This window comes from Maniola hyperantus, chromosome 23, assembly GCF_902806685.2.
Source record: "Maniola hyperantus chromosome 23, iAphHyp1.2, whole genome shotgun sequence".
Classification (NCBI taxonomy): domain Eukaryota; kingdom Metazoa; phylum Arthropoda; class Insecta; order Lepidoptera; family Nymphalidae; genus Maniola; species Maniola hyperantus.
Window position 1 is genome coordinate 1,139,480 of NC_048558.1, and position 22,266 is coordinate 1,161,745.

Sequence of the window (22,266 nt, forward strand, 5' to 3'; positions counted from 1 at the left end):
GAACGCGTTAATATTAACTCGTTAATGACACTTTATTGTCTCAAAGCGTAAATCATCATTAAATATGAATCAGAGTTGAATAAGATGGTTTTCCTTTGGAACTTCCACCATGAGGTACCAACTATAAGTGACAGTACCTCGAACGGGGACACCGGCTACCAAAAACACAACAAACACACTGAAAACACTAAAATTCCCAATCCATTGCTACTCCAAAATACTATGAAGACATCACGATTGAACAAGAGTTGGTAATGTACAGCGAGCATTTAAGAGTTATAGGAAAAGCTTTCGTTTGTAGCGCCAGGGTAGGTTAAGGGTGCATTGTAGTGTTCACGTCACGGACCGGACTAGACTTATAAGTCCGATCTGAAAGGCATTCAATTTGTTGTGGTATAAGGTTGAAAATTGCGTGGTTGGATAGGATATAGGATGTTTTGGTTGGAGGGTGATACAATAGGGGTGTTTGCAGGAACGTGGGGGAGGTAGGGTGCGCCGCGCAAGCGTTTTTCAGTCGCCCGCGCGACCCCGCTGCCGCCGGCCGCGCGCCATGGACGACGCTAGACTACGCGACCGGGCGCCTCTCACCGTCATAGTGGCGCCTAGCAACGCATCGCCACCCAGGCTGTCCCCAGCAGACTTGCTACCCGATGGTGACGCTGCGTTCCACCCGCTGTCCGCAGTCAACGGACGCTTGACGCCGCCGGGGCTAGAGCCAGCGTCCTACGCGACATTAACGCCTTTACTACCACTTCCCCCAATAAGCACAGTCTCGGACAAATTCGCTTACCATGCGGGGGGAACGTTCACGGTTATCCAGCAACAGCAATCATACGCGTCTTTATCCCCCGCGCCGTACAACGAACCTTTATCCCCCCAATCGGCGTACAGCAGACGGAGTGTTTCCCCCAATTCGTTCGAAAGACGCTCGCCAACTCCTCCTCTACCGAGTCCAGGATTGGATTTGAATGCTGCGTTGTTAGCGCGAGAAACGAGGGATGAACAGGCTCAAGCTCAAGCTCAAGCTGATACCGAAGAAATTAATACCAAGGAACTGGCTCAAAGGATAAGTGGGGAACTGAAGAGGTACTCGATTCCTCAGGCGATATTTGCGCAAAGGGTGTTATGTAGATCGCAAGGGACTTTAAGTGACTTGCTAAGGAATCCCAAGCCATGGTCGAAGCTCAAGTCTGGGAGGGAGACGTTCAGGAGGATGTGGAAATGGCTTCAGGAGCCGGAGTTTCAGAGGATGTCAGCATTAAGGTTAGCAGGTACGTGCGGCATGTTTTAGTATATATTTTTTTTAGATTATATTTTTAAGTGGCGTCAGGTAAGTAAAGGTATAGGTGTAAACTAGTTTGTTATTGGGGGATTTTTCCTTATAACTTTTTTTGGTATTTTTTTCAAATGTACTCAATACTGAGTGTCTAGTCCTGAAAAAGGAGTGATATTTTTGTTTGATTTTTTGACTATTTTTGTTTAATTTAACTCATTTTATTGTTATAGTTTAAGTTTTATCAAAAAATGTATTTGTTTTTATGGTTCTAATTTGATTTTATCTTTTATATGGATACCTATTTAAATTTTTAAATTTTACCAAGATTTTAGAAAACGTCAAATGTTCAATAACAGTTAATAATTTGACAGCAGGGTACAATTTTCACGAAAACCAGCATTTTTTTTTATAGAATTTCTAACTAGCTACAAGTTTTCAAAACTTACTTACTATCATCATAAACATTACGTTAGAAACAAAAGTGTTTTTACCAAAACCCGCATCCTAGCTACTAGTTATCGCCAAAATAAAAATTTGAATAAAATCGATGAGTTTACAAACACCGCGAACGTCAGCTGTGCATCGATTCGTGAACAATCGATGCGGCACGTCACTACTGCCGGTATATCTACTCGTGTGGCCGGGGCTCGGCTCGTAGGGTTGACACTTTCCACTTTATATAGAGGTGAATTTAAAAAGAGCGTGCTTTTTACAGTATTTCAATGGATATTGTACTAAATGGACAAGGTAGGTACAGCAGTTAGATGGATATTCGGGATCGTTTATAATTAAACTTAAACTACACTTTTCTATTTAAACAGAGTTGAATTTAGAAAAAGCGGGGTTTTCGGTTAGTGATCTTACAATATTTTAATGAACTAGCTGACCCGGGTATGAGATTCTTTGAGGGTGGATTGTTTAGGTTATAGTGAGTTCACATGCAAAATTTCATAGAGCCAATGGTGGTGTGAGTTGTTCGTTTAGTTGTCGGTCAGACAGTTTCCTGGAATAGGTAGACCTTCAGATAAAATAAATAAAATAATAATAAATAAAATTGATTTATTTCAGGTTAACATACCCATAATTACAAGTTTAGTCAAAATAAATAAAAATAAAATACTTACTACATAAAATAATTGAGTATTTGACTCCAATTTTTTTATTACCTACTTTATTATAAACTAGGATAAAAATAATGACGTAAACTGAAAAAACTAATTAAATCGATCAAATAATAAACAAGTTATAAGCATTTAAATACTTCTGATTAGACAGAGATAGCAATATAGAATTATGACGTCATTTTGACAAATGCCGTAGTAGCTTCGTGCGGTTTCATACAAATTTTCGTTTTGCGAGAAAGGGATAGAAGACCATCCCACTCCAAAATTAAAATGCCTATAACTTTGTAAATCTTTGTTGGATTTTAATATTTTTTTCACCGTACGTCATTATTTTCATCCTAGTTTATAATAAAGTAATAATATTTATCAAATTCAAAAGTAGTAAAATACCCAATTAATAAAGTAAAATTAAATTTCTAGTATACCTTCTCTCCGGCATTGGTACTGCAACATGTCTTTCACATAAGACTAAAGACTTTAGTGTGGAAAGATACTTTTATGGACATGTAGAAGCATGCATATATAAATACAGTAGAAAATAGACAAAAAATTAATTAAATAAAATCGATGAGTTTACAAACACCGCGACCGTCCGCTGTGTCGCATCGATTCGTGGACAATCGATGCGGCACGTCACTTTATTACGGTTCACGAGGTACAGCCCGCTGACCGACAGACGGATTGACGGACAACGGAGTCTTAATAATAGGTTCCCGGGAACCTATTACTAAGACTCCGTTGTCCGTTGGTACCCTGATAACATTGTGTGGTAGCTCTCTTAGTGTGAGCCTGGCTTATTACTCACGTCAAACGTGAGTATAAATTGTACAAGCTAAGTGCCTACTTGAATAACATATTATCATCACCTACTGATAACATGACGTTATCTAGTTGTATTCGCATTTTTAGGGTTCCATAACTCAAAAGGAAAAACGGAACCCTTATAGGATCACTTTGTTGTCTGTCTGTCTGTCGGTCTGTCAAGAAACCTACAGGGTACTTCCCGTTGACCTAGAATCATGAAATTTGGCAGGTAGGTAAATCTTATAGCTTACATTTGGGGAAAAATCTGAAAACCGTGAATTTGTGGTTACGTCACACAAAAAAAGTTAAATTGTGGTCATGAACTAATAATTAGTATTTTCAATTTTCTGAGTAAGATAACTAGGTATATCAAGTGGGGTATCATATGAAAGGTCTTCACCTGTGCATTCTAAAACAGATTTTTATTCATAGTTTTTGAATTATCCCCAATTGAACCCACATTGCGCGAGCCTGACTCGCACTTGGCCGGTTTTTTATCTACAGGAACGCAGTAAAACATTTGAATATAATCGATATTTGTACGCAAACAGGAAGTTCGACAGCTGTGCATCGATTGTCGAGAATCGATGCGGTCGGGTCGATATGGAGCGTCACTAATGCTGATAGGGAATTAATAGGGCTGTCACTTTTGAATTATCGTTCGCAAAATATTAAAAGTATCGTACAGATCCTTTGAACACGGGTCATAATTTTTTTTATTTCTGGACTAGATTAAAGACCCAAAAATTATTTAAATAGGTACCTATCAAAGTTACTTTGCTTATAGTTTTAAAATTATGCACTTCTCAAAATTCGCAAGATTTTCAATATAAAGAGGGAATATGCATTTAAGTTTTAAGCTGAATATTCGATATCCTTTACTAAGCTTTGGTCAAATATCACTATTAATACATCATCATCATGTATTAGTAGTGTGTGTTAATAGTGATATTTGGCCAAAGCTTTGATCATCGCGACTCAGCTCGTGCAGATTTATGTTTAAAAATCTCGTAAGACTTTAATTTTCCGAGATAAATAGTAGCTTGTGTCATTCTCCAGGTCTTTAAGTATATTATACCTACTTGCAAAAAATCACGTCCACATTCATGAAATGATGGTTGAAAGTTGTTTGTTGATTTGTCCTTCAATTACACTGCAATCGAGCAACAAATCAACGGGATTTTTTGCATAGATAGGTATTGTCGAAGACTTGGAGACAGGCTACTTTTTATTCGGGAAAAAAGAGTTCCCATGAGATTTTTAAAAATCTAAATCTACGCGGGTGAAGTCTTAGAATCAGCTGCTCGATTGTGGTAGAATGACAGCTACAATTTCACGATCGCAATCACCTCCGATTGGTTGACGCTCGCTCACTATTGACTATAATGCATTGTTGCAACAAGAATAGCACAAAATTAGCCAATCTCAACAATTGAGATTGTAATAATGATTGATGCAGGTTTTACGAAATCAACCTACAGCTAGTCACTACCCTTATTATAAATGCGAAAGTGTGTTTGTTTGTTGGTTTGTCCTTCAATCACGTTGCAACGGTGCAACGGATGGACGTGATTTTTTGCATGGGTATAGATAAAGACCTGGAGAGTGACAAAGGCTACTTTTTATCCCGGAAAATCAAAGAGTTCCCACGGTTTTAAAAAACCTAATTCCACGCGGACGAAGTCGCGGGCATCAGTTAGTTTATAATATTAGTAGAGACCAAATTGAGTATAGGTGACAGCCCTACGGATTATAACCGGTGTTCAGCATGGCATAGTTTTTACTTAGGGGTGTGTCACTGGGGTGTTTTGTTAGTGATTTAGTACTTCGATATAAGGGTTTTTATGGGGAACCAGCTTATGCTCGCGACTACACAAATATCAAGCCCCCTTAGGGGTTGAGTTTTCAAAAATTCTTTCTTAGCGGATGCCTACGTCATAATAGCTATCTGCATGCAAAATATTTCAGTCCAATCCGTCCAGTAGTTTGAGCTGTGCGTTGATAGATTAGTCAGTCAATCAGTTAGTCACCTTTTTCTTTTGTATACTTATACTAGCTGATGCCCGCGACTTCGTACGCGTGGATTAAGGTTTTTAAAAATCCTGTGGGAACTCTTAAATTTTCCGGGATAAAAAGTAGCCTATGTCCTTCCCTGGGTTGCAAACTACCTCTGCACCAAATTTCATCAAAATCGGTTGAACGGTTGAGCCGTGAAAAGCTAGCAGACAGACAGACAGACAGACACACTTTCGCTTTTATAATATTAGTATGGATTTAGATTTCTAGACCTCATTAAATATAATGGGCAAAAAAGCCCCTATCTCCATAAAACACCTTTCCGAAAACACACATTCAGATTAAAACAACATTAAAAACGGAACAACGCAACATTAGCACATGGTGCCCCCTGCGCGCTCCGTTCCCCCGCTCTCTTCCCCCCCGTGACGTCACCCCCCCCCCCCCCCCCCGTCGCCGCTCGAAGTATCGATCGGCGACCCCTCGCAGACTGCTCCAGTGTTATTTAGGTAGCTGGGGAGATCTTATTTTTATTAGTTATTTTATTTATTTATTCACTTTCATCATCATCATCATCATCATCATCATACCATCGCTGGATCACTACTTAGCACAGGTGTCCTCAAAATAAGAAGGGTTCCGCCATAGTCCACCACGCTGGACAAATGCGGATCAGCAGGCTTTACACGCATTCGAAAAAAATATGGAGAACTCTCCGGCGTACAGGTTTCTTCACGATGTTTTCTTTCATTCACCGCCAGAGCAAGGGAAATTTAATTGCTTAAAGCGCCGCAAAAGTGAGAGGGATCGGCTCCAATTAGAAGGCGGACGTAATGTCTGTTTGTCTAGTGTTTTTGTACGTCTGTTACCTTTTCACAGGTTTGAGGCAATTTTGTTTTAAAATTTACATGCAGTTAGCTCTGACTGCAATCTCACCTGGTGGTAAGTGAAGATGCAGTCTAAGATGGAAGCGCGCTAACCTGGAAGGGGTATGGCAGTATTTAATAAACCCATGCCCCCTTGGTTTCTACACGAAATCGTACGCTAAATCACTTAAAATTCCAAATCCCTGCCAGGAATCGAACCCGAGACCTCCCACTAATTACACCACAGCACTTACAACTGCGCCAGGGAGGTCGTCAATTTCCTACAGAAATAACTTCCCGGAGACGGACTGAGGCTACTTTTTATCTCGGAAAATCAAAAAGGTCCAACGGAATTTTTAGAAACCTAAACCTACATGGATGAAGTGGAGGGTATCATGATAAACTAGCGACCCACCCCGGCTTCGCACGGCTCATTCGAATTATCGTAGGGATCTTTCAATTGTTTTTAAAAATATAGTCTTTGTCACTCAAGAATAATCTAGCTTTCTAATGGTAAAAGAATTTTCAAAATCGGTTCAGTAGTTCCAGAGATTACCCCCTACAAACAAACTTACAAACTTTAGCCCTGTATAATATTAGTATGTATTTTGTGAACTTAAGAAATATACCACCAAAACAATTGACTAAAGTCCTAACTTTCCAGATACGCCCAACCAGCAAACGGTAAAAGGCGACAATGTAAACAACATGCAGCAGCAGTCTTATCCCAGGGAGTATCAGGCCCCTGCCGTGCCCCAAGGCCCCATGTACCCGGGGCACCAGGCCCCATGGGAAACACCGGGTTATGAACCTGCCGGGGACGTTTCGTGCTTGTGAGTCCTTCCCATGTGATTGCATCCCATGAAAATCCCCTAGATCCCGTTTTAACCTTTTTCATACCTCTTGTTACCCTTTACATATTATTTTTAAGTTTGTTAATATAGAAAAACCTAATATGTATCATCTTCAAATTGCAATAACAATACTAGATCATTGATAAAAATGCGGAACAAGAAAGGTCCCAAAATTGATCCCTGTGGGACACCTGTAACAACTTTTGTTGTTGAGATTTTCACCGGTTCTTTTAAAGCTTCCATCATGAAATATCCTTTTATAAATAAGCTCTCGAATAATAAAACACAAATATTCTTTATTTAGACTTACTCTACTGAATCATCAATATTAACAGATGTTTCCTAAATTTCTTTATAATCAAAAATTTTCTCGTTTCAAAATGGTCTTTTAAAATGGCTTTAAAAATTAACTTTTTTGGAGTGAAACATATTAGGTAAAAGTTTTTCGTATTTTTATTTAAGTATTCATATTTTTGATTCATTTTCCAATTTTGAAACTGCAACTGATTATGTTCAGTTTTAATTTGTTCAGCACCCAAAAAATAAGTTATTTTGATTACCCTTTCCAAAAACCTTATCCTTGGCTGCGTAGCAGTGGACTTGGTTTCTAAATAGGTATAATAAAATCCAAGTAGCTTGTCGCAAAGGTAATATTTATACGTATGTATTTATCAATTGTTATATTTGTATTAATAATTATAGTATGTTATTTGAAACACGCTTTGTGACAAGCATTTTTTTAATATTAGACAAAGCAATATAAATAAATGGATGATTTTCTTTTGTTAATATATTATTATGTGTAAATGACAATAGAGATTTGCTCTCCATAGATGTTTTTTGGATAGGCAGTATCTTTTTGCCTCACCGATTTGTTGATTTTGAACCCCTGACGCAAATATAGTTGAAAACTAAAATATACGTGCATTTTCCTTCAGGTATCAGAGTTTCTAAACCGATTGATCGATTTCAATATGTTTTCCTTTTCATTGAACGCTTGCTTATCCGGGATGATTCTTGGAGTCTGATGATAAAGCTACTCCTTGCTAGAGGCATCAAACAATGATCACTAACATATTGTGCTTAGGGTCATATGGATCACTTCAGTTAAAAATTTAAGTGATAGCTTTAGTGTCTTATGATGAACTAGAATCTATATTGTATTTGGGGTCAGTAAAATCGACTTTTAATGGAAGAATATTGAAATCGATTAGTCTATTTGAGTTTTAGATTACCATAATATATCAACGGTTGTTTAAATTTTTAAATGAGGCAACGATACTGGCTATACATCAAAGGTTTACTGTTACTGTTTTAGTTTTTACAAATACTTCTTTAGCATTAGGTAAGTGTATTTTGTTAGCTTCAAGAAGCCAAGATGTATGTTAGACTGCTAACGCTGCCCCCCTCCCTCCCTTTTTGTTTTCCCCCCGCGCCCGGGCTGCTATAGATTTAAAATATGATTTTATAGGTGCCTGCGAGATTTCAGATCCTTTGTTAATGTTGTTTACATTGTCGCCAGGTATGCATTTACATTTCATACTAGCTTATGTCAGGTCAGGGAAAAGTTCTTTGAATTGACCTCAATTGTTTTTTCGTCGACGAGGTTATCTTCGGTTCCACATGACCGATTTTAATTATTCTTATTAAGTACAAGATTCATAAGTTTCAAACTGTTAAAAATTAATTGTCAAAATCGATTCAAATGGTTTTGCATGATAATAAACGAAACGGTTACAGTTTTATGACAGTACAGATTGAAAAATTCATGTGCAATATTGAATGGGTCATAATCGAGTTTGTGTACATCAAAAACGGTTCTAAAATAATGAAAAACATTTTAATTTTAGCTTTAATAATTAATTGTATCATTAACTTCTTATTAAGATAATCTTACGATACAACAAATTCATGTGTTATTAATTAAATGCTTTTTTGTATGTATTAAAAATAGATTATAGAAAAATGACAAAGAATCATGAATATAGTTTTTAGATTTCTAATTTAAACAGCGTTCTTTCGCACAGAGCTTGTTTTTCAAATTTATATCATAAACTTTTATTCTGATTTAACGATTTGTGCGAAAGAAAGCTTTTTCGGTAGTCTGTGTTTAGAGGCATGGTTGTTGTCCATAGATAGGGCTTCGAATGGTCTAGTGATAAATGCAAAAGTAACATTATCTTTTGTAAAGCAATCTTTTTCTTTGTTTCAGCGGCCCAGATTCCTCAGAGAGGCAGTGAGTATCGTGAAAATATGGGTAAATTTGAAAAGTTCATTTATAATCTTAAGTTTTATGGTGGTATCTTTAACAAATCAATAGAACAGATTGTGGGTACCAACTTTTTCTCTGCAGTTTATGCATATGGAATTGATTTTCTAAGTTTTTGTAGGCAACGAAATAGTCTGAACATTGTTCTATCAGAAGTTGCCGTCAGTACTAATTGTCTTCAAGAAGTTTTTTCTTTAGAAGAGAAACCGACATATACAGTTTGATGATTTTTTAACGAATCGAGAAAGACGTGTTTCTCTCAAATAATTTAATAAATGTATGTACGTATATTCTTTATTGGACCACAAAACAAAAATTACAGGATACAAAAGAGATCTTAGAATGTAGGTACAAAAAAGCGATCTCTTCCACACAACTTTAACGCTAGGGAGAAAACGAAAAAATGGACAGTAATAAATGTGTTTATACGGGGTATTTTATCAGTTTATGCTTCGATCAAGGCTTAACTACTAAGCTCGTTTTGATTTTGAGATTTTGAACTACTTGTTTTACATGCACTATCTCTTGAAGCCATTAAAGTTGGTTTACGCCAGAGCAACACAGTGCGACATTGAGGCATGCCACAGGAATGCAAGTTACATTAAAATGAAGTAGACTCGACGGCAAATTGTCGTACCGTAATATTCAAATTCTACAGCACGATGTAGTTTCAGCTGAAAATGGATTACCACATGCTGTCCCAAAATTCCTATGTGTAGTATGCCTCATTGTGGATGATTCTCTTGTACATAATCTCTTAACTAAACTAAAATCACAGGAGCAATAATGTATTGCTGTGTTTTTATCCCTTTCATAATGCTCGCTGCGGAAAAGGATAGCACTAGATTTCGATTTAAGACCTCAATCAAGACACATCCAGTGTGTCCAAGGCAAATTCTAAAAAGAAAAACTTTCTAATAAAAGTTAGTTTCGAGATCGTGTAGCTATATCTGAATTAGCTACATTGTCGCATGTTTGCTCCAGCACAAAACAGCCTTCAGATGTGTTTGTTGTTTGTTTAGTCAATCTCTGCGATATTATATTATGTGTTATGTTTATTGAAAATGGGGCAATAAATTTATAGCTGCCGGCATAACGCATAACTGAGTAGGTTCCTGCTTATTCGTCAACTTGTGACAACTGTCACACTCCCGCATCGCTTCACTACCGTAGGAGCCTACTCAGTTATGCGCTATGCCACTATACAAATCATGGCTGCGTGGAATGGTGCCAAGAATACTAGCTGCATTTCCAGTCAGGCCGATCCTTTGCGCAAAAATTTAACCAGCCCTTCTGTCCCTGTATTGATGGTATGTGTGACCTGAAGTTCAAAGTGAGTTTGTTGTTTTCGCAGGCTGCAAGCGCAAGGAGGATTTGGGTTCGGATACGCTGCCTTCCCCGAAGAAGCCGCGTTTGGTTTTCACAGATCTGCAGCGGCGTACTCTGCAAGCTATTTTTAAGGTATTGCATCAAAATTTTTATCATTACAGTACTACCATATTTATAAGTTACGCTGATGTACCTGTGCGGAAAACTTATTTTTGAATGGTGCAAAAATACCTCAGCTTATCATAGAGCGCGTCCGTTTGCTATACGCCTATTCTATATGCCAACGCGCTATGTTTTGTACGCGCAATTTATGAGTGAGATAGCACGAGTCTCTGTTGTTCTTGTTCTTAAAATCTTTACATCCAGTAATAAGGTCTGTATTTCATACCTGCCATCCCTTAAATTGTCCAACCACTTGCGTCTTTGGCAACCTGGAGCTTTCTTATCTACAATCCTTCTTTCCAAGATTAAGTAGTATGTTGGGAATAAAAATTTGGGCTCGTCACTGATTAATTTCTTCCCATTATTTTCTTCCAAAAGCGTTTCCTACCGAATCGTAAATCTGTAAAATTGCTATCAAAATCCGGAAGGGAGAGTTCTGTCTTATGAAAGAAAAAGCTGCGAAGGCGAAAATGAGATGGCACGTCAGAAAATTTCTCTCAAAGCTCTCTGTGAGTGTCCAAACAAAGCGAGCTTTCTTCACAGCATGGGGGACATGAGTCATGAGTTCTTTTTCTTTTTTACTCGTTCCAGTATCTACTTGATGGTCGGTATTTAAAGCCAAGAGATTTAACATTCTATAAATCCAAAAAGTCCGTTTCAAATGCTTGCAGCCAGTTACTCCTTTTTTGAAAACCCAAATTTCGCAACCTTACTCGTATAAGAAAGTGAACCAGACGTAGCGTTTTACAAGATGGCATCTTGACCCTGGTTATAATTTAGGGCTGCAAAAATTCTACAACGTATTTTAACTTAGATTGAAGACTTCGGGTTTCGAGTTCGATCCTAGACACCTTTAATTTTTCGGAGTTGTGTGCGTTTTAAGCAATTAATTATTATATTTTACTTTAACGGTGAAGGAAAACATCGTGAGGACACCTGCATACCTAAGAGTTCTCCATAATGTTGCCAAAGGTGTGTGAAGTCATTAGACTTCACACCTCTTTGGCAACACTATGGAGATAGAATTTGCCGAGACCACCAAAGTGGAACATGATCTCAGACCTTCTCATTCTGAGAAGATACCCGTATTTAGTAGTGTGCTGGCGATGGGTTTGATGATCATGATATTCAATTTAGTTCTAATATACTTTCTAATATATTTTCAGGAAACAAAGCGACCATCGAAAGAGATGCAAGTGACGATAGCGAGGCAACTAGGCTTAGAACCGACAACGGTAGGCAATTTCTTCATGAATGCGCGCAGAAGATCTATGGACAAGTGGAAGGATGATGACGCACCATCTACGGAGTTAGACCAGAATTGCGACTTGCAGGATCTAGATCACGTGCCCAGCCTGGACTCGGCGGAGTCTGAGGAGGATCACGATGACAATGATGATCACCTGTTGTGACGCCCCATACCGCAGCAGCATTTGTTAGTGCTTTGAAAACAGAACGAAGTTGCCTCGGGTTGCGGATTGTTTGAATGATTTTTGATGAAAATGATGATTTTCGGAATTTTATAATTGAAATTGATAATCACAAAAAAAATTGTGTTTGAATGTATTTGATAAAATTGACAGTTTGATTTGATTTTAACTTTAGTTTTTATTGAAAATGAAAACTTTGATGATCAATTTAAGGATAATGATGCAGATTAGGCTAATCGTCCGCCTCTTACATAGCTGTCTAAAGCCAGTTTAACCAAGGCAATAAAATTGACTTGATATCAGATTTTTAACACTATATTTTGTACTTGCTGATTCACCTAACTAAGAGCTGATTTTTCAATCATCAAATAACTTTTATCTGAGGGATAAATTTAAGATTTTGACACTTTTTTGTATAGAAAATCTGTCAATACGTCAAACCTATTCACCAGTTAAAGTTTATCCATTTGAAAAATGATTGAAAAACCAGCCCTAAATCACACAACTGTTGAAATTTAACTACACAATTAATATCTTTTGCACATTCAGTCTCATAAATTTAATTTATAATCAACGTTTTTACAATCAACACGTTTTGAAGATTAGCCTATTTTTTTATCAATAATTAATTTTTGACTACCGTCTAATGGTTTTTTGAAAAATTAGAGCTTTCATCTCTACTCATTCAGATTTCCCGAAGGCAACTTCAAGTTAAGAGTGTACAGTGTGTAAAGACTATAGTGCGAAGTTGGTCCATAGAAACTGATCTCTCAATATTATATAGTGCATACATTTTGAGAACGCATTCGCCATATTTGCTCTATGTGTCAACTGTCATGTCAAAAGTACGATTTTAGTCCTTAATCATTGAAAATATTACAATAAAACTTAAAGCTAGCCTTATCTAATTACTCTACAAATCATGCCCGCGTGGAATGGTGTCAAAAATGCTGGCTGTATTTCTGCGCTGGACAGCCAGGCTGATCCGTTGCGCAAAAAATGAGTCAGCCCTACTGTCACCAGATGAGGCTATTAATCGCGTCGAAATGTCTCGTAATTTTTTTTAGCACTAAGACTCCATGGCCCCAGGGTCTCCACGGCAAACGGAACAAAAATGTAACTCTCGATAAGAGCCCCCCCGTCCTCGTTTCTAGGGGACGGGCGCTAATGTGGGTAAACTCTACTTTTGACATGACAGTTGACACATAGAGCAAACATGGCGAGTTCGTTCTCAAAATTTACCTATGTATTATATTAATGTTTCTAGTCAAACGTAATCAAATGTCTAGTTTATTTAGTTGTTCTTCAGTATAAGGAGGATGCAAATGTATTATTTTTATTTATTAATTTATATTAATAGCGCGATTTGGTCGTTTGAATACACTTACATTAAGATTGTTTAAAAAAAATACAACTTAGACTTCCTGCAACGTACTTATAGCGTGAGTACCTCAAAGGCATAAAGCTGCCGCTAGGTAAATCGGGTTAGCGCCATCTATTTTACATACTTGCAAGTTTTAATCAAATACACACTTTATTATTAATTATAATGAATTTGACAGACAAAATGTAAAAATTGAAGATTTTTCGTATATTTATCGAGATTTCGTAAACAGATAGAAGTAACATTAAGTGTATTCAAGCGATTATTTGCTTTCATAAGACATAGTTGATAGTAAACGCAATAAACAAGTCAGATTATAGTCAAAATAGTTTTTTTTGACTAAAATCGACGTTTAGTGGAAATATCCGATCAAATCGGATCGTGAAGAACAATGTGAAATACCTAAGTCAATCTAGATCTCCGTTGATTACAAAAATTGATGCCATTGCTTTTTATAACCATCCCATAATATCACAGTGGAAGAAAAAGTTTGTTATGGAATACCATATCTAGCGTACTAGGTACCTACTAGGTCATCAATTTTTGTAATTCCTGAGATCTGTAGTATAATTATATATTTATTTGCGTCTAGTCAAGAGATCTCTACGTCATACAATACCTATAACATTCCAATCTAATAATATGTATTATGTATACAAGAATGGACAAACAGCAAAGAGAGTAAAATTCGTGCGTGATATTACTTAATGTTATATATAAATTATAATAATTAGATTTAATAAAGGATCGTACATTAACTATTACAATATAACATTTTAAAGGGGTTTGTTGTAGATTTTCTTTCTCTTTTCAACTTTCTTTTTCATTCAACCCTTTTCTTATTTTAATAATCAAAGGAGTCAGGATAATGATTTTAAGCTTATTTCGTGGTTTAACAACATTTCTTTTATTCCGATACAAGTTGACTGCCCTTGACTGCAATCTCACCTGGTGGTAAGTGACGATGCAGTCTAGGATAGAAGCGGGCTAACCTGGGGGGGTATGGCAGTTTTTAATAAACCCATGCCAAGTGGTAGAATTATGCAAACCAAGACAGCATCGAACGACATTTAATAGTGACGAATGAAGTTCCAGCGAAAAGAACAAGAAAGAGGGTAGTTCGCTACTGCCCTTGACAGCTCGAACCTCATCTCTCGCAGCACCGCAGTCCTGTCGTGACCACGACCCGTGACGGGTTGAAATATCGACAAATAAAAACGCCAAATTAATCGTGGTACCCGTTATCTAAGCACATTAAAATATACCTCGATATAAAATATCTCTCAACAGCTATACTCACGTATTTAGTCGACGTTAGCCCGACTAGTGTCGAAGAACCGTGACGCGTGCGAGAACTGACTCCCTTGACAAAGGACCCCGGATGGGTTCGAAACTAGTCGGGCTAACGTCGACTAAATACGTGAGTATAGCTGTTGAGAGATATTTTATATAATGGAAATCACTCACGATAGTTTAAACGCTAAAATACCTCAGGATAGATTAAATGTTAAAATAAGGAAATGTTGAAATGTAATGATTCCTTGGACGATTTAGGTTAAATCGTCCAAGAATGATTCTAATGAACTTTTAAAAACCATCTTTAGATCTCTAATTACTGAAGGGAAAATTTGACATAATATGAATATGCGAAAAGCGAAGATATGTATTTGATAATGGTAAAAGAAAATAAGAGGCGTGAAAAGCGTAAATCACAGACCTCTACTAAAACAAGTAGACTGGACTTGCGATTGCCGAGCTGTTTTTGAAGCAACTGGCGCTGATAGCAGCAGTGAACGTCATGTGAGCGTACTCGGAACTAAATATTAGTAATGAGACATCTGTTAACATAGTATCAACTCGAATAACTTTTGGTGTGACACGAAGTTCCAATTTTAGTTCCCGGTACGTTCGGTGTGGCGCTCCGAATCGGCACAAAAAAACGACTGTCATTTTGTATGGCATACCTCTTCCAGCGTACTTTTATATGTCCATTTCAGTGGCTTACATACAGCGTAAATACAATGAAAATGGGGTAAAGTGAGATATAATTAATGTATGGTCCTTAATAAGTATACTATTTAAGGGCAAGCTTCACTTATGTATAAGATTTAATGAGAAATCTAGTCGGAGTTGTGCAAAACTTAGTTATTGAATAAAAACAAATAAAATAATATCAATAAAAGCTTAATATACCTATATTAGGCCGTTAATAATTAATAGGCGAAGAGCTGGTGACTTATTAAATCGTTTGATTTGGACATGGACTAACAGCCGCACTCAAGAGTCGCTTAATCGTTACTTAAGGCATTCTTATCCATACTAATTGTAATTAATGTCTTAAGTAACGATTAAGCGACTCTGAGTGCGGCTGTTAGTTCCTTTTTCTTTTGCGGTACGGAACCCTAAAAAGGCTCATAGGTGCAATTTTTGGCAAGCAAATAACGTTGCTGGGTAAATAATAGTTGACAGATTACACATCGATTAATTTATTAAGTTCAACTGTAAATTAATAAGTAATTAATTTTTCATTAATTAACTTGCCTAGATCTTGATTACCTACAGTTAAAAGAAATTTGACGGTTTTTTAATTGAGTTGTTGATTAAGTTGAGTGGCGTTTTGACAATGTTAATATTATAAAACTAGCTTATGCTCGCGACTTCGTCCGCGTGGACTACACAAATTTCAAACCGCTATTTCCCCTTAGGGGTTGAATTTTCAAAAATCCTTTCTTAGCGGATGCCTACGTCACAATAGCTACCTGCATGCCAAATTTCAGCCCGATCCGTCCAGTAGTTTGAGCTGTACGTTGATAGATCAGTCAGTCAGTCAGTCAGTCAGTCAGTCACCTTTTCATTTTATATATTTAGATATAATATCTGTCCCGGCTGTACTCACGTGTTTAGTCGACGTTAGCCCGACTAGTTTCGAACCCATCCGGTCACAACCGCGGCGCGTGCGCGAACTGACTCCCTTGAAAAAGGACCCCGGATGGGTTCGAAACTAGTCGGGCTAACGTAGACTAAACACGTGAGTACAGCCGGGACAGATGTTATTTATAATGGAAATCACTTACGGTAGTTTAAACGCTAAAATGTTAATATTGATTGTAGATCAATCGATTGAAGAGGTCATTAACTCTTAGATTATAAGTTTTGCTCGCATCATGCTCATAGTTGAGAGTAAGTGAATCATTTGTTAGAAGTATTCTAACTGCTGCAAATCTTCCACTTGCTCTTTGAGTATTGTGAATTAAAAAAACAGTGCGAGTCGGACTTGCACACGTTGGGTTCCGTACCATCGTACAAGATTATGTATTTTTTAAATATACAAAGCGGCCATTTTGAAACTTTTATCACATTTGTTGTTATAGCGGCAATAGAAATACACACTCTGTAAAAATTTCAACTCTACATTTTACGTTTTATGAGATACAGACAGCTGACAGACAGACAGACCGACGGATAGCGGAGGCTTAGTTAGGCCGTTGGCATCTTTCGGGTACGGAATCCTACCGACATGAGTCTTTTGAAGAGTACGCCTGTACGACGTAGGTATGTACCTATTTACCATAATATTTTTATTTGTAGGATTAGTTAGCCAATATTATAATTTTATGCATAGTTTATTTATTTTTTACAAGTACGTTTATGTATGTGTTACGGGCAGAGTGCGAATTACTTGCAGTAATAGTATTACCCAGGTAGAGTTGATTTTATGCGAATTCTTTAAGTGAAGTTTGTAAAACTGAAACTCAAGCTGCTGCTGAGTTTGTTGTGGGCTCTTCTCAGACCTGGGCGCGTTTGGAACCCTCGTAGCTTTAGTTTTAAGTTTGCGTAATAATTATCACCAGTATATCTTACAAATCTAACACCATACCAGACCATCAATATGAGTAATTTATTACCTATTTTGAATAAATCATTTGACTTTGAAATCATTTGACTTTGACAACCATTCCATGAGGGCCCTACGTGATCCTGCTAGAATAACTTTTACTTTGAAGTTTACTGGCGGAAAATAAAATAACTTCAAAACTTAAGTAGATTCTTTTTTTATGGTAGAAACACATTTGCTGCGATATATTATGTAATCTGAAAAGAAAAATAAGAGAAGAAAAAAATAGTTCTACATTTTGTCGAAATGTCGGAGTTGTTGTTTTGAAGTATGTTTTTACCATCAGTACCCGTAGTACAAGATTTTACGTCTCACCAAACGAAACCAAATTCGCGAGTCGAAATACTTCCGCGTTACAGTAAAATGGACCTAAACAGCCTTGAATTGAAGTCAAATATTCAATGCCACTGATTTTAATTTCGCAATGTTTCCGCTTGGAGCGCTGGCTGTAGAAGTGTAGACAAACTTGAGCTTTAAAACAAGGCATTTAAGATCCAGTTTACTGTAACGCGGAAGTATTTCGACTCTCGAATTTGGTTTCGTTTGGTGAGACGTAAAATCTTGTACTACGGGTACAGGTAGAAAAACTACGAAAGCAATTTTATTAGTTGTGAGTCAAAACGCGTGGATTAGCTTAAAAGTAGAAGCTTTAGAATTAGTTTAAAAACATGCATGCAGCATGTAAAAGGAAACTATCTACTACTTTCATTATATTATTATCATTTTCAGACAGAACGTAGTCTGTTATAATTAAAGGTAAATGGTAAGTAGTCCTTATACCCCATTTTAGGTTCTTTCTTTGCCTAAAAAGTTCTATCAAAAAATACACTATGTATCTGGTAAGTTTCAACTCTACCAGATTTTACACTTTGCCCGTAACATACTACATAATGCGGTACAGTCGCTCACATATTTACTTAGTAATTTTTTTATACAACGGAAGACTTAAGTACTTACTTTTTATATACCTTACTGTACCAAAGGATGATAGGAAGTGCAATTTATTTTAAGCTAAAATAAATAAATAGGTGTTGACATAGTATATTTTTTTCGTTTATATAATTATACATTAACTTATGTTATACATAAATATTATCGACGACGCGGTCATCATCTAGTCTAAATATATAAAAGGAAAAGGTGACTAAATGACTGACTGATTGATCGATCTATCAACGCTCAGCTGAAACTACTGGACGGATCGGGCTGTTTTGGCATGCAGATAGCTATTATGACGTAGGCATCCGCTAAGAAAAGATTTTTCAAAATTCAACCCGTGAGGGAGTGAAGTTGAGAGCTTAAGCTAGTTTATAATAAACTAGCTTATGCTCGCGACTTCGTCCACGTGGACTACACAAATTTCAAACCTCTATTTTACCCTCTTAGGCGTTGAATTTTACAAAATCCTTTCTTAGCGGATGCCTACGTCATAATAGCTATCAGCCCGATCCCTCCAGTAGTTTGAGCTGTGCGTTGATAGATCAGTCAGTCAGTCAGTCAGTCACCTTTTCCTTTTATAAATTTAGATTTCAAAACCTATGTATTTTCTGTGTACCTGTGTATTCTGTTATACATAAATTGGTAAAAAAAATATGTATATACTAAAACTGCTGAATATGTTAACCTGCCCACAAGTACAAGTAGCAATCTTTACGTGTATTTTTCATAGAACGAGGTGTCAGGTTCGATTTTGCGTGCATCCTATCAATTTAGAAAATTAGAAGTCAGTGTGTTTATGCAATAGCCCTCTTGTTTGGTTCTTATATGCACAAATAATCACTTTGTACGTATGTATTAATTATAAAAAAATAGGTATCTATTACCATCTTCACATTGTGTAAGTCTCATTGATTTAAGAAATCGAAGAATTAAAAAAAAAAATTAAACTCTGATGAAAGTATGAAGGTACTATCTTTGTTTTTCTATATAAATGGTGTTTTACGATTAAATTTATTTAAGCTATTTTAAAATATGTATTAATATGAGTACTGCATGAGCGAAAATGAATAGAAGCGATAATATGATTATATTTGTGCATTTGTATAGTGCGCTTTCTCTCTGACTGTACATAGTACGTGAAATAATATGGATGTAAGAATAAATGTAAATTTTATAAAGTGCTTTGTTTTTTATTACACCGTGCAAGTTCTAAAACATAATATAATTACTGCTAGCTGATGCCCGCGACTTCGTCCGCGTGGAATTATGTTTTTAAAAATCCCGTGGGAACTCTTTGATTTTCCGGGATAAAAAGTAGCCTATGTCACTCTCCAGGTCTTTATTTCTGCTCATGCAAAAAATCACGTCAATCAGTTGAGCCGTTGCGACGTGATTGAAGGACAAACCTTATACCTATATCAAATATTTGAAAAGAGCAACCGCCGAATTTCTTGCTGGTTCTTCTCGGTAGGAAAGGCATTCCGAACGAGTGGTAGATGCGTCCGACTATTCGAAAGTACTTGTAAAAGTTTATTCGAATAAAAAAGGTTTTTATTTTATTTATTTTATTTTTAAACCAACAAACAAACACACTTTCGCATTTATAATAAGGGTACTGATAGTACGTGACAGGTCGAGATGGCAATCTGAGTGGGGACGCCCCGCACACCCGCACAGCCCCCGCCCTAACCCGGTGCGGGCGAGCGAGGGTGACGTGTGGGTGTTCGGGGCGTCCTCCCGCCTCATAACCCGATTGCCATCTCAACCTGTCGTGAACTATACATAATATCAGACCATACCATGACCTAGGTGTCTATGTATAAGCGTCCCTAGAATGCCCTAGATCAATCAATGTGCATCCATTCTAATGTCATTGACCCGTACCTACAATTATAAATTAAAAAACCGGCCAAGTTCGAGTCAAGCTCGCACAACGAGGGTTCCGTACTAAGTATTTTTTCGACATGCACGTTAATTCAAAAACTATGATGCATAAAAAAAAAACTGTTTTAGAATGCACAGGTGAAGACCTTTCATATGATACCCCACTTGATATAGTTATCTCACTTCAATAGTTGAAAATACTAATTATTTATTAGTTCATAAACACAATTTAATTTTTTTTGTGTGATGTAACCAAAAATTTACTTTAATATTAACTTTAATATAGTTTGAAATCCAGACGTCACTGAGGTTGCATTGGTGCTAAATAAACATTTTAGGACCAATGAGTCGGTGCCATTTTGCTGGTTCTATGGCCCTGTCCTTCCGAAGTAATATATAAGTCTATGCCCACAGCCAAAGATTTGACATATCGTTGATTCAGGATCAAACCGAGCGAGAGTTCACTCACTCTAGTTCACTGTGACCTAGGTGTCTAAAAGCGTTCCCTAGAACTAGATCAATCAATGTGCATCCATCCTAATGTCATTAACCCGTATTCCACAGCCCATTTCACCAAATCGTAAACGCCCGAAGAAAAGAGAAACCCATTTAAAGAAACGAGCCTCAGGCCTCAAGTCTTTCAAAGAAACAAAAGCATTTAAAAAAATATCGCGATTGAAAAATATACAAAAAGGTCACCAAAGTTTTGCCGCGTGCGACGTAGATAGAACGATGGAAAATGTGATGGGATTGAAAGGGACAGGTGGATGAAAATCAATTTATTAGACTGTGACGTCACGGGACGCGCACGCGTATTTCATTTTCACCCGGGCTCGTGTTGCTACAGGTGTGCATGTTTGCTTTTTTTTCGGGAAAATTTTGGGGAAAATTCTTGGTTTTTTTAAAATCACAACTTGTTTTATGGTGTACTTTTGTGATGGAAATGCTAATTATTGCTTATTGAAAAATAATCATTTTTGTTGTATTAGATGTAGACCTACTCTATTAGAATAATTTTTGTCTAGCTCTTTCCATTCATTAAGATACATATTATTTTTAAGGTAGGTGTGTAGTGTAGGAACTATTTTTGTTATCTTACTGGATAAATTATTTACAACTAGAAGATGCCCGCGACTTTGTCCCCGTAAGGTTGGGTTTTAAATCCCGTGGGATCTTTTTGATTTTTCGGGATAAAAAGTAGCCTATATCAGTCTCCGGATGCAAGTTAGCTCTGCACCAAATAGATGATGCGCACGATTGCATTGGCTTGGATTTAGGGTTTTTGAAAATCCCATGGGAGCTCTTGGATTTTCCAAAAGTACCCTATGTCTAAGCCTAGGTAGCCACTATGAAAATCGGTTAAACCGGCCGTGAAGAGTTAGCAGATACACCGACAGACTGACACACTTTCGCATTTATAATATTAGTAGATAAAGAAGTTTATGGATAGTTAAACCTGTTTAGTATCATAGTGTCTTTAAAAATATAAGTAAAAATGAAAATCAGACAGATAAACACATCTTTTTAAGACCGGAAATTAATAGTCCACACTCTACATTATAGAGGCTTCTTTAGAAGACGACTCAGAAGACATGAGGTGTCATACACAACCTTAATACATTGCATTAAGGTTGAATATGATACACAATATGTCGTTTGAATCTTCACTACCAATTTAAGTATTAGAATGTCTTGTACTTGTTAATAATGGACCAGTAAGCCAGTCTATATAAATGCCGTAGTAAAGAAAATAATAATGGAAAAGTAATAATCATAAATCCAGCGTGAGTAAATAATATGAGAAGTAAAGACGTAGGTGATGTTTACAGTGTACACAACAATTTACGCAAGTGTATTTACCTACTGGCACGCCAAAAACATAACGTGCGTAACAATGCCACTGTTTCGGAGAATGAATAATTTCATAAACAATCTTCGGTTTTAACGCGCATCGTAAATCTTCAGGGTTCGCAATAAAACTTAAAACGTCTGCAATACCCTGAGTATTTTTAGTATTTTGGGTTCATAACGCGG

General features: G+C 36.9%; 1 protein-coding gene across 4 annotated transcripts; it reads left to right on the top strand.

Annotated features, from left to right (window-relative positions):
- The first annotated feature begins 505 nt into the window (after window positions 1–505).
- onecut lies at window positions 506–15,836 on the top strand. Of its 4 annotated transcripts, XM_069506722.1 has the most exons (5): window positions 527–1,271; window positions 6,751–6,919; window positions 9,153–9,176; window positions 10,564–10,670; window positions 11,867–12,001. In XM_069506722.1, exons 1-4 carry the CDS (start codon window positions 551–553, stop codon window positions 10,667–10,669), a joined length of 1,020 nt encoding a protein of 339 aa, XP_069362823.1. In that variant the 5' UTR covers window positions 527–550; the 3' UTR covers window position 10,670; window positions 11,867–12,001. The 4 variants fall into 4 exon arrangements, with proteins under 4 accessions (XP_034836774.1, XP_069362823.1, XP_069362822.1 ...); XM_034980883.2 differs by lacking the exon at window positions 6,751–6,919 and having other exon boundaries at window positions 506–1,271; window positions 11,867–15,836; XM_069506721.1 differs by lacking the exon at window positions 6,751–6,919 and having other exon boundaries at window positions 9,153–9,197; window positions 11,867–15,836.
- Window positions 15,837–22,266: the final 6,430 nt, after the last annotated feature.